The 12244-nt window shown below is 44.9% G+C and overlaps 1 protein-coding gene across 1 annotated transcript in view; it reads left to right on the top strand.

Moving 5' to 3' along the window:
• C5 (complement C5) overlaps positions 1 to 5337 on the top strand; it is a 127940-nt gene extending 122603 nt beyond the window's left edge. Inside the window, exons 40-41 of the mRNA XM_059259052.1 lie at positions 4104 to 4242; positions 4907 to 5337. Coding sequence (XP_059115035.1) covers positions 4104 to 4242; positions 4907 to 5045 — 278 coding nt within the window. The 3' untranslated portion in view covers positions 5046 to 5337. The remainder of the gene's footprint in view (positions 1 to 4103; positions 4243 to 4906) is intronic.
• The last annotated feature ends 6907 nt before the right edge of the window (positions 5338 to 12244 follow it).

The following is a 12244-nucleotide window of genomic DNA, read 5'->3' as shown; positions in this document are numbered from 1 at the left end:
AACTCCATAAGGAGTTTCTTCAATGCCCATCGTCTTCTCTGAAGTAAATTGGTGATGCCAGGAGCAGATGTGTCTCATTGTCATTAAAAAAAAACTTTAAACTAACAAAACATTTTAAATACCATATTCTATAGGTCTTTGAAGTATTTGAAGACCATCTATCTAAAATATATCTATTTAACCTAGAAAACATACCTAACATATCTACAAATATGATGGTTATAAATGACTAACTACTGACCTATGTTTCTTGATTTTCCTATATAATTTATAATAATAGCTTTCAAAAACTAGAATTTTACCTTACATTTTTAAATAAACTGCATAGGTACAATACTTTAAACAAGAATAGAAACATATATACAATATGTTGTAACAAAAATAACCCTTAATTTTTATCAATATACAAAAATCCTTTAAACAAGACTAGAAACATATATACAGCATAACAAAAATAGCTTTAAGTTTGTATCAATATTCTATATTCTCCTAAATAATAACAAACATCCATCACCCACCAAATAACCAAAAATCACCCACACCCCCCAACTCTTGGAAATTTGGGACTAGTATTCTCAAAACTGCTTCCTGCTGTTTGTGGACGAAGTATCTTTAGGGTCCCAGAGAGAAAATTTGAGATAATGGCCAAGTCCTGAGAAGACCAACAGTAACCTTTGCTGATAGATATCACCTGTCAAGATTCAGGAGGTCTCACCTGATCAAACCTGATCTATATTAACGCTGAAGGAATCCACAGCCTCTCATCTCCTGTGGGAACAAAACTCCAAAGCATTTTTGCTTTCCATTTGACAAATACAATTTTTGACTTTCTAGAAGTTAAGGCATTCCTAAAGTATATAGGCTGGTTTATTTCAACAGTTCCTCTTTCAATTCCAGGTCTCTTTGCAGCTGTCCTTTGCTTTTCAACAATCAAAAAAATTCAAATTCAACACAATAACATACAGGATCCAGACTCCCTGTGTATTTCCCATCTTACGTGGCTTTTTTCTTTTATGTTATTATTACTCTGTCTTTAAAGACTTTATTATTATTTTTATACTATTCATTTCTTTCTATGACTATACCTTTTTTCCTTTCTTAAGCCTATGCACATTGTAAAACACACTGTAATTTATTTAAAAGTTTTTCCATCTGGACCTCTTTTATTATGTGTCTTCAGCCTTTTTTGACCATGTGAGCAAACCTTTAAACTGCTAACCTATACTTGGATCCTCCACACACAGGTCTCAGCTGGCTCCACCCACTTCTCAGGTCATGAAAACAAAGCATGAAACTCGTGGCCAGTCAGAGGTTTGTCTGAGGAACTGCAGTAAACCTTTCTAGCTATGGAAGCTGGTACCTGAGTTGCTACAAGCAGTTTTTACTTAGCTTGCCATTTTTATTAAGCATTGCCAGCTGAGCAGCGACTCTTTTTTTTTAATGCCGAATGCTGTTTATTGAAGGAGGGAGGAGGCCTTAAATACAGGCTTACAGCACAATGGGAGAACCCCAGAGGACAGAAGTTCACTATCAATGTTTTACAATCTTGCATCTAAGCTGTTAATGCCCATAATGCAGGATACACAGACAAGAAACTTCCCTTAAGCATTCAGGAGGGTGGAACCCGGCAGGGAATTAGCATAGGGAAGATATCAAGGTCAAGGTCAGCAAGCAAAGCAACAGTTACCCCAAAACGGGGGCCAGGGCCCTACAGGTCCCCCTTTTACTAATAAATGAGCTTCTGACTTAGGTTGCGCGGGACGTCAGCAGGTCACCTTACCCATCATGGAGACGCCTGCCCAGGCTACACAGGCACTCTGTCTTAGGTTGGTGAGCACCCTCCCAGGCATTACCCATCTTTGAATACTCATTATCACACAGGCTCAATCGTGTGTGAGTTGCAGAGTTAACTGCTGCCAAAGATCTCAAAGTGGTGCTGGGCTTGCAATCTGTGTGTTTGACACAGAGAAGACCAACAGAAGTCCTAACCACCCATAGCCAGTAGGCTAACTGAGCCATTCCCTTCCTTAATGAGCCTTACTGCAAATTGGAGTCCTTGTAAGATGGTATCCCAAAAACAAATGGAACTTGAGTTTATAAATTTATAATTTTCAAAGCCAATTGCAATGTATATAGCTATTGAATTAAATTTATCATGCCCAATAGAATGAAAGATTAACTGTGGTAGCTACTTTTGCTGCCAGGGTCTCCACTGTGCTAGCTGTAGTAAGCAATTATGAAATGGTAATCCCAGAAACAATAGCAGTGGTGGTCACCTCTGCTATAACAGCAACAACAGCAGCAGCAATGTCAAATTCTCTTCTGGAGTGTGTGGGCATCCACTGGCATGGATACAACTCCAGAAACACAAACCACCAAGGCCCATTTTTCTTGATCCCAGCATGACTTAATCTGGCAGCTCTGCAAAAGAACAACTAAGAACCGTAAAGAAAAAACAGGCAGCTCACAAGGAGCATAACTAATGGTCTTATAATGGCTACATTTAGGCTCATAAATTTTAAGGTATCTTCAAAGGGGGCTAAATGAATTTCAGGAGGTCAATAAATGTTGCACAGAGCCACTTCTGAAAACCAGCTTGAAGAGGATTTTGAAAAAGAAAAGGCTTAGCTGGCATGCTACTGTTAACAAATGGAGGTCAGTGACCTTCAGGGTTATCCTTAATCTCCAAGGTGTCTGGGTGACACGTTCTCAAACATACTTGAAAAAGCAGTTACCATACATCACCTTCTGGAGAATCCAACCGCATGTCTACAGTTCCTAGGCTTACTTTAATGCTTGCCAAAGCTGGCCATATTGTGCTCTCAATCCCTGTTGGCATCAGAAGGGGAGAGTTTTTCACGAAGGCCCAATAGGTCTCTGCCATGTTGGGCTTCAGCAGCAGCCACAAGGCGCACACAGTGCTCAGGAATCCAAAGAGGAACCTCATTGTCCTGAGGAAAGACATAAACAGAAGCCCAGGCCCACACCAACACCAGATCGGGTCTCCTCCAAGTGCCAGTAGAAAGATCCTTCCATTGCTCCAGAGGGTGATTTGAAACAGGAGACCTCCAGTGCTTATCTGCAGTGGCTCTTAAAGGACACAGTCATGTCCTTGTCTTTCTTTCCTTTCCTTTTCTTTAAAAGCTTTTTCAGGCCCTATGGAAATTTAAGAGCCCCAAGTTGGTACACCAAAATGTTGTTGGTTGTTTTTTCACTCTTTTGGGAGGTCTGCCACCCAGCTCCCCAATACATCACACACAAGGCTTATTCTTAATTATAAATGCCTGGCCTTAGCTTGTCTTGTTTCTAGTCAGCTTTTCTTAACTTTAAATTATCCCCTTCTATCTTTTGCCTCTGGGCTTTTATCTTTTTCTATTCCTGTATACTTTTCATTATTTCTTACTCTGTAGCTGGCTGTGTGGCTATGTGGCTGGCCCCTGAAGTCCTCCTCTTGTTCTTTTGCTCCTCATCCCTTTCCCAGATTTCTCCTTCTATATCTTCTCTCTGCCTGCCAGCCCCACCCATCCTTTCTCCTGCCTTGCCATTGGCTGTTCAGCTCTTCATTAGACCATCAAGTGTTTTAGACAGGCACAGTAACACAGCTTCACAGAGTTAAACAAATGCAACATAAACAAAAGTAACACAGCTTAGAATAATATTCTAAACAACCAAATACATCCTTAATTATATATATAAAACACATGGAGATAAGTACTGAACAAAACTATTAAACAGTAATCCTGGATCTATGAGAAATAATAACACTTAACAACTCTTACTTTGCCCTCAGCACTTTTCATGTTAGACTATTTAGCCTTCTTAGTAGTTCTGTAGTAATATTGTCATGCTCATTGTTCAAATGAGGGACTGAGCCCTTACTACAGGGAGCATAAATCAGTGACCAGAGCCACATGGTGGGAAGTGGCACTGATGGTGTTTAACCCAGACAGCCTGACTGCAGTCTCGTATCAACCACAGGAGTAGTACCCCTCTTCAACAGTATTCACCTCTCATGGCCATGGGGAACTGAGCAGCTCAAGAGGAGAGTTCATAATTGTAACATTAAAATGTGACTCCGATAACCCTCCTTATGTGTCTCTCAGGGGAAGCCACTGCTGAGAAAGGCTCTGAAATCACCTTCATTAGGAAGACGAGCTGTGCCAATGCTGGTCTGGTGAAAGGGAAGCAGTATCTAATCATGGGCAAAGAGGCTCTGCAGATCAAACTCAATTTCAGTTTCAAGTAAGTCACCAGCATTTGTAGCTCTGGCCTCTTCTCCAACCTGAGTGTCGTTGATTCTTAGCTACACTCACATTCCATTGGTGTCTTAAGTTCAGCCAACAAAGCATTATAAGTATTAATGACCCTCTTGAGTTTCACAACAGCTGAAGCCTTGACTGAGAGCTAAGCCATCCAAGTGACAAAACCCAATGAGGAATTGAGAACGCACGTCCACATCCTCTGGTCACTGTCCACTCCCTCGGTGTGCAGTCTTGAATGTAGAGAGACACACCACACACATGCCCATGTACACACACCACATTCACACACATTCATACACACACACCACACACACACATACATACACACCACACTCACACACACACACATTTATATACACATACACTTATACACACAACACTCACACCACACACATTCACACACCACACACTCATACACACCTACTCACACCACACACATTCACACACACCTACTCACACATATCACACTCACACACACCACTCACACTCATACACACCATACACTTACACACACACACCACTCATATCACACACTCATACACACACACTTGCCCACATATGATCTCTTCCCAAGGAAATCAAGTATAGCTTTCCTCTGTTTGTGGCCACCATCACCAACACTGTTTCCGTTTTTGCCTTGACAGGTACATCTACCCTCTAGATTCCTCCACCTGGATTGAATATTGGCCCACAGACACGACATGTCCATCATGTCAAGCATTTTTAGCTAATTTGGATGAGTTTGCAGAAGACATCTTTTTAAATGGCTGTGAAAATGCCTGAAGGGATTAGGCCATGTGGCTCTCCCCATAGATTCCTGCTGGTGGCATTCTCTCTCCTGGAAGCCAATCTTTCTTGAAAACTTATCCTAAAATTCACTGCACTTTCTTTTTAGCAAGGCACGAGTTGAAGTTACGACTTTGTGAAATAGCAAAGCCTTGTGGGAACATGAATAAAGGTTCCCAAGGTCACTGGACATCAGCACCAATAAACTGAACAACACTGAACACTTAGCAGTTGGGAGTGAGTGTTGGGGCCAGAAGAGGAGCCCCCTGAAATGCAGCACCCTATAAAAACAGAGCCTTTACTTGAAAGAAAAATATCAAGGGCAGAAACTGGCCATTAAAGCTTGACTTTGCCATTAAAGCTTGATTTTGCACTCAACTATATTAAAAACTGTTATTTCACACTGGCTCGGCTTCAGGAACACGGAGGAGGGGACATGGCAATAGAGAACCTTGACCCCAGAAGGCCACCCCCAGAGCCCTCAGCTCCGGAGAAGGCAGGAGAGTTGCATTCTACTGGCTCCCCTCTCCTGCTCTCTGCACCCCTGACAGGAAAGCCTCTGCTCTCCTCCCTCCCTCTCTCCCTCCCTCAGCACATATCCATTTCCCCAGGAACTCGCTCTTGCCAGTAATTGCTCTACCAGAAGGCAGACCCCAGTGCAAAAACCAGGACTTCAGAGACTGTCCTTCTGGCCTGGACCTAGTCTCTTTTGGATCCTAAGTTTGTGCTTTATACAAGAGTTTAAGTTCCAAGTGACTCTGCATGGAGCCTGTTAGGTCTTAGGAAAGAGTTCTCCTAGATATCTACATTCAGTATCTCAAGAATCTCACAGAGCGTAGGGATGATTATTAGCCCCATTTTCCAGTTGCCAAAATGGAGGTTCCAAAACATGAAGCAATTCCCCAGCCTAGTGTGAGGCAGAAGCAGAAATAAAAAGCCCAAGTGTGTTCCATGTCCACACCCCTGCAGAGCCCACAGCTTGCACTGGTTGATTTTCTAAGATGAAAGTAAATGTAACCAGAGTTTCTTAAGCGTAAGCTAACTAGCTCCGCTGAGTTAACATAAGAAATGTGTAATTAGGTCAGTTGATGTCATGGTAACAAGGACCAAAGGAATCTGCCTTTTACCAAGTCAATGACGTTATCTGAGGCTTCACAGCTTGTCTCATCAATGGCAGGGACTTTTCTACTTCCAGGAACTAAGGACTTTTTGGTGTCCAAGCCAAAAAGATGCCAAGCTATACAGCATATGACCAAGATGCCAAGTGAGAGTAGAGAGACTTCAGCTAAGCACACTTGCATGTGGCTCTTGCCTCTTCTTGCGGAATGAAAAGTAAAGGGACCTGCTTCCAAGGCACAAGGGACGGAGCTGTTGGGCTTCCGTCCCCAAGCATGGTGGCAAATAGGCCAGACCATTGACCAGCTTAGGCCATAAATGCAGCTGAATTGTTGATAGCTCCCTGCTCCTGTGCCTTCCAAGCACACTTCCTTAGTCATATTTTGTGACACTCCAAACTAAACCAAATCCTGACTCACACTGCACTTCTCCTCCAAGGCACTTGTACACCTGCCATGATTTAACCATATAGAATTGTGTAGCATGTTGCCACCCTGAGTCCATTATGAGCTGTGCATGAGCAAGGTCTGCAACCACTCGATTCACCTTTATTTCCGGGGCCTGGCACAATGCCCAGAACTTGACAGGGATCCAGGAAGCTGTTGCTTGTGGGTTTCTCACTGACGGTGAAGAACGTGAAGATTCAAGTTCTAGATTCGGCTTTGCCCCTCATTGGTAGATTAAGCTCCTTTAATCTGTCTGGTTGTCTGAAAACAGGGACCTGGATATTCTAGTCATTTCTATCTAAAGCACTAAGATCGTCTGATAATCTCATGATGGGAAACAGGAAACAAAACCAAATGCGTGCATGTGTGTAATGAGGTATGTATCTATCTATAAATGTGAAGAGAGTTGAAGGTGTTGTCCGGAGCTTCCTAGAGAAGGATGTTAGGCCCTGGGGAGGTGGAGGAGGCAGGATCGTCTTCAAAGCAGAGGGGAGGCACGTAACCCAGAGGTTGACCAGAACATCAACGGTTTTCATGTTAGAGCTCTATAGAGCAGGTCCTGGAAAAACAGAAGCAGCGTGTCCAAGTTCTGGTTTAAAATCTTCTTTTGCCATAACTGTGTCCAGAAGTAACTCTAAGGAAAAATATTAAGTAAAGGTCTAGATTTTTCCTAGGAAAAGCCAGTTTGACATATAAACAGTTGAGATGTAGGAAGTTCATCTTCATCTTAGGCTGGGGAGGTAGAGAAGCCAGTTCAATTCCCAGAATCTGTAAAAAGCTGGGAGTGATGGCATACACCGGTGACCCCAGTGCTGGGCAGGTGGGGACAGGTGGGTTACAGGAACTCTCTGGAAAACCACCCTAGCCCATTTGATGAGTCTCAGACCTTGTCTTTAAAAGGAGGAGGAGGAATGGAGAGTGGATTCAATAAGCAGATCGCTTGCTTGTCTTTGCCATGGGCTGGATTTGAGCATCTGTGGACATGTCAGTCATCCCAGGTCATACGGCCTCTGTGGCAGCTGCTCAGCTCTCTCGTAGTGCAAACACAGCTGAGAATAACACGCAGGGAATGAGTGTGAGTGCAGGAAGATGGATTTGACCCTTGGTCAGCAGCATACCCCTCCTTGACTGTGGCAATCAGCAGGAGGCGGGGTATGTGAGGCAGAAGCTGACCGGTGAGCAAATGTGTTGAGAAAGTTCATGTCTCAGAAACCAGCAGGAAGATCACCTGAGACTCAGGACAGAAGGGGCAACTGAGGCTGCAAGGAAGGCGATTGTTCAGGAAGAGGGAAACTGAACAGACTACGGTCTAACGCACCGTCTCTCAGTGGGACGAGGCCACTGGAGGTTTCTAGTCATGAATTTGAAAAGGGACAGTTCAGCCTGGGTTCTGGGACTTTCCCATCACATTCACGTTCTTTTCGAAATCTAAACTGACTGCAGACCATGCAGTCAGTACAAGCAGGAACACTTGTAATTGAATAGAATTTATTGATTTCACCGGGGAAAAATACACCATGAGGGGTGGGCATAAGCCCTCTTGGTTAGAGGATGTTAGAAAAGACTATGCAATTTGGGCTCTGGAGATTATGTGGGGAGACTTCAAGGAAGCAGAGTTCTGCTCTGGGCTGGACACAGGGGCAACCCTATAATGGACATCTTGACTCTCTTCTAGTTGGGAAAAAAGAGCCATTGGCTCTCAGATTAGCCAGCAAAGAGGATACAGATGTTTTTTATGGTTTGGACAATGTTCTTGTTTTTCTTCTCTGCTCAAACATGATCATAAAGGTACTCTTTTCTTGTCTTCATGTGTTTTGTCTGGCCTTGGCATTCTGTAACATAATACACAATGAACCCTATAGCTTGTCCTCAAGCACCAAGCTAATCCCCAGACACCAGGCCAACGTCAATGTCAAGGGCCGCCCTCCTCTCTCTCACACACATGCATCTGTTTCAGAGACACCCCTGAACGTCCATACAGGGACCTCTCAGAAGGGAAAACCCCTACTATTTAGTAGCCAAATCTGAAGGTTCCTGAAGACACAAAGCAACTCTGGGTTAATTTCTGTGGACTTTTCCTACTCCTGAAACTTGTTATACAGTTAGCGTGGTGAGAAATATATTATCAGACATGTGATCTTTAACTGTGATTGGGAGATTAAGCTGTTCCTTTAAGGAACTAGAGAGAATTCAGTTGGTAAAATTCTTGCCTTGCAAGCATAAGAACATGAGTTTGAGCCTCTAAATTGACCTTTTTTTTTTTAAAGGGTCATATGCACACATACACAATTAGATAAATGAATAGAATATTCTTTAATGCTTCTAAGCCAGATAAGAAGGAAGAAGAAGCCGGGCGGTGGTGGCTCACGCCTTCAATCCCAGCACTCGGGAGGCAGAGCCAGGTGGATCTCTGTGAGTTCGAGGCCAGCCTGGGCTACAAAGTGAGTTCCAGGAAAGGCGCAAAGCTACACAGAGAAACCCTGTCACAAAAAAAAAAAAAAAGGAAGAAGAAATGAGTGAAGAGAATGAAAGGAAAGGAGTGGGGAGAGAGAGAAGGGAGGGGCTTGCTCTTAAGACAAGATGAAGGCTTCATTTCTAAGAACCTCCGGGATCCACACAGCTGACAGGGCTGTCCCCCAGGGACGGACGGTGGAAACAAATCCACTTCTTGGAACATTCCTCGTTGTTTCCACCGTTGTGAGCAGACATGGGGATGTGATGTCATGAGTTATGTAGCCTTAAAATGTCCAAACCACAAACAAGTGTTCACCTCATGCCATCTACTGTTCTCACCTGGGAAAGCAGGCCCAGGGGAGGCTCCACCTGCCGCCTCTGTTGCTGAGGAGTGGAGGGCCTCTGCCTGGCCCGCTGCTCTTCCACCACACAGGCAAGCAGAAAGTACAGAGAAATGGGTCTAGGTTCCCTGTGGAAAAGCATGTTCCTACAGCCAGAACTATTCAAAGATAACATAGACTCTCCAAGAGGGACCGAGCTCCAAGCACCGGGGATGACCAAGCAAAGTCCAGATACTACCTTCCCAAATACTGCGTGAGTAAGGAGGGAGCAGGCCTTGATAATGCCCAATGTCCCCGCACCTGTGAGAGATGCTTAATAATAAAGAACATTTTACCTCCTTAGGTCTCAGTTCTCACATCTGAAAAACAGAATTGCTAATCATCCCCAGTTGGAGGATTTTGTGAGACTTGAGTGAGAACACAGATAACATGAAATGGTTACATGATAACATCGCAAGCACAATAAAAGTGGCTTGTGATGATTTAGTCGTTTGTCAGCTTGATAGGGTCTGTCAACCTAGGTGATGTGATTCTGAACATGCCTTGAGGGATGGGTTTTCTTTATTGGTTCACTGAGGTGGGAAGATTCACCCTAAAGGTAGGTGGTACCATCCCACAGGATGGGATCCTGAACCAAATCCAAAGGAAAGGTGAGCTAAGATCCATCTCTCCATGTGTCCCGACTATGGTGGGCCAGCTGCCCCATGACCCTGCCACCATGGCTCCTTCACTGCTATGGGCTGTGCCCTCAAACTTCCAGTCACGATGCGCTCCCTTCCTTAACGTGGTTTTGTCAGGTAACCAGTGCACTCGGGTACTCATGGTTCACTAGTAACATGCTTCCTGGCATACCACAGGTGACAACTTTAATAAAATAAAAATAAAACTTTCCTAGTGAACATACTGCTTACAGCTATAAACTGTGGACATTCAAGATTTCCCCCAGAAGTCATGTGATTAGCCCCTGAGCCCAGGGTTCCACAACAGAGTCAGACTCCCAGCATCAGCTCTACTTTCCCCTGTTGGTGGCCCCAGGTCCCCTTCCACCAGCTCCGTGACAGAAATAGCAACAGGGAAAGGAACTTTGCGGAAGTGGTAGAAGTGAGATGCTGAGGCCTGAGTCAGAAAAGCGGTCCCCAAAGTACAAAGGAACCTCCACATTACTGCTGTGTAACTTCTGCCTATCTGTGTGGAACTACCCTGGCTTGTGACCCCAGGAAAGTTCCAGAACCACACCCATGAAGTGAAAGTGACATTCTCAGCCCTGATGGCTGCAAAGATGAGAAACTGCTTATGTGTCAGCCAGGTATCTCTGCTTGGATTTCCCGCCTGCCTCTAGGCTGCCTTGCCAAAGGCCAAAGCAGCTTATTTATTAACCAATGGGAACAACATATATTCACAGCGTACAGAAAGATATCCCCCAGCAGAGAGGGCCTCCTGTGGAGCCTCCTTGGCTTGAGGCCCTGAGCAAATCATGCTAAGAAGGGTTATCAGGAAAGTGAGGGACCATGTTCTACAAAAAAATGGGTAGAAGATCCAAGGAAGATTGAGTAGGAGGCAGGCGGAGGTCCCGGACAGCTGGTGCAGCAGACCTGTCTGTGCCCTGCCCAAGATAGACGGAGGCAGTAATGTTTAGATCCAAACAGACCATGTCATAATTAAGGCTACCTCTCCAGCCATCTATCATCCACCCCCAAAGGTCTTAAGCCCCCTCACCTTGCAGAGAACACTGAGTAAAACGTTCGCTCATATTAATTGCTGTTGAGCTAACATGCTTACCCAGCATGTGCAGAGCATGCTCACATCAGCCACTTGGTGAGAAGGAAGATGTCACTACCTTGGTAAGAAGTTGAGGGTACGGAGACTCGTAGAGTTCTCCCAGGTGATCCGGGGCTGTGTGTCTAGAGGGCATCACAGGAGGCTGTGGTCCAGCTCTTCCCTGCACATCTTCCCGGGAAACTCCCCAGGGATTCCCTCCTTCAACACTGCTGTTTACACACAGTGAGAGAGGCCTGGGGAGGGAGGATGAAAAGTTGTGATTAAACACCATGACCAAAAAAAAAAAAAGCTGTGGGGAGGAAAGGGTTTATTTGGCTTACACTCTCCCATCAGAGTTGGGGCAGGAGCTCAAGCAGATGCAGAGGCAGGGACCATGGAGGGTGCTGCTTACTGGCTTGCTCCCCATGGCTTTGCTCAGCCTGCTTTCTTTTCTTTTCTACTCACCTGCCTAGGGGTGACCCCACCCACCGTGGACTCAGCCCTCCCACATTAACCATTAATAAAGAACGCCCCACAGACATGCCCACAGGCCAGTCTGATGAAGGCAGTTCCCTCTTCACCTGAGTCCAGTTTCTGTCATGTTGACGTGACATAAACTAACCAATTGTGGAGGGAAAACTCCAACCTTCACCTCTACCTGGTACCAAGTCTAGCACGGTTACTTTCCTTGAGGCAGTTTATCCTGCCCCTACAGTTTGTCATCCCCTGTAAGCCTCTTCAGGATGGGCTCTTGCCCTGTTCCTCTCTGTCCTAAGCACAGGATCTGGAGCAGGGCAGATATGAATCCTCGTCTGTGACACTTAGCAGAACATCAGGTCAGAAGTTGGTTGTCATAGAACTTTCAACACGAGCACATGGATGTGGAACCCCTCAACCTGAAGACACCAGTGTTAATATGCTGATCTGCCCCTTGAAATCCTGCCCCTCCGCTCTGCCCTGTGCGAAGGAAAAACTCCACCCCTTTTCTTTCTCTTCCTCTTCCCTCCTACAAGGTACGCACCCTTGAACGCCCCCCCTTTCCTCTCTCTCCCTCTCCTTTCTGTCTTTTCCTGTCTTTGTT

Source organism: Peromyscus eremicus, chromosome 4, assembly GCF_949786415.1.
Source record: "Peromyscus eremicus chromosome 4, PerEre_H2_v1, whole genome shotgun sequence".
In the NCBI taxonomy this organism is placed as follows: Eukaryota; Metazoa; Chordata; class Mammalia; order Rodentia; family Cricetidae; genus Peromyscus; species Peromyscus eremicus.
This window is presented reverse-complemented; position numbering and strand designations above follow the sequence as displayed.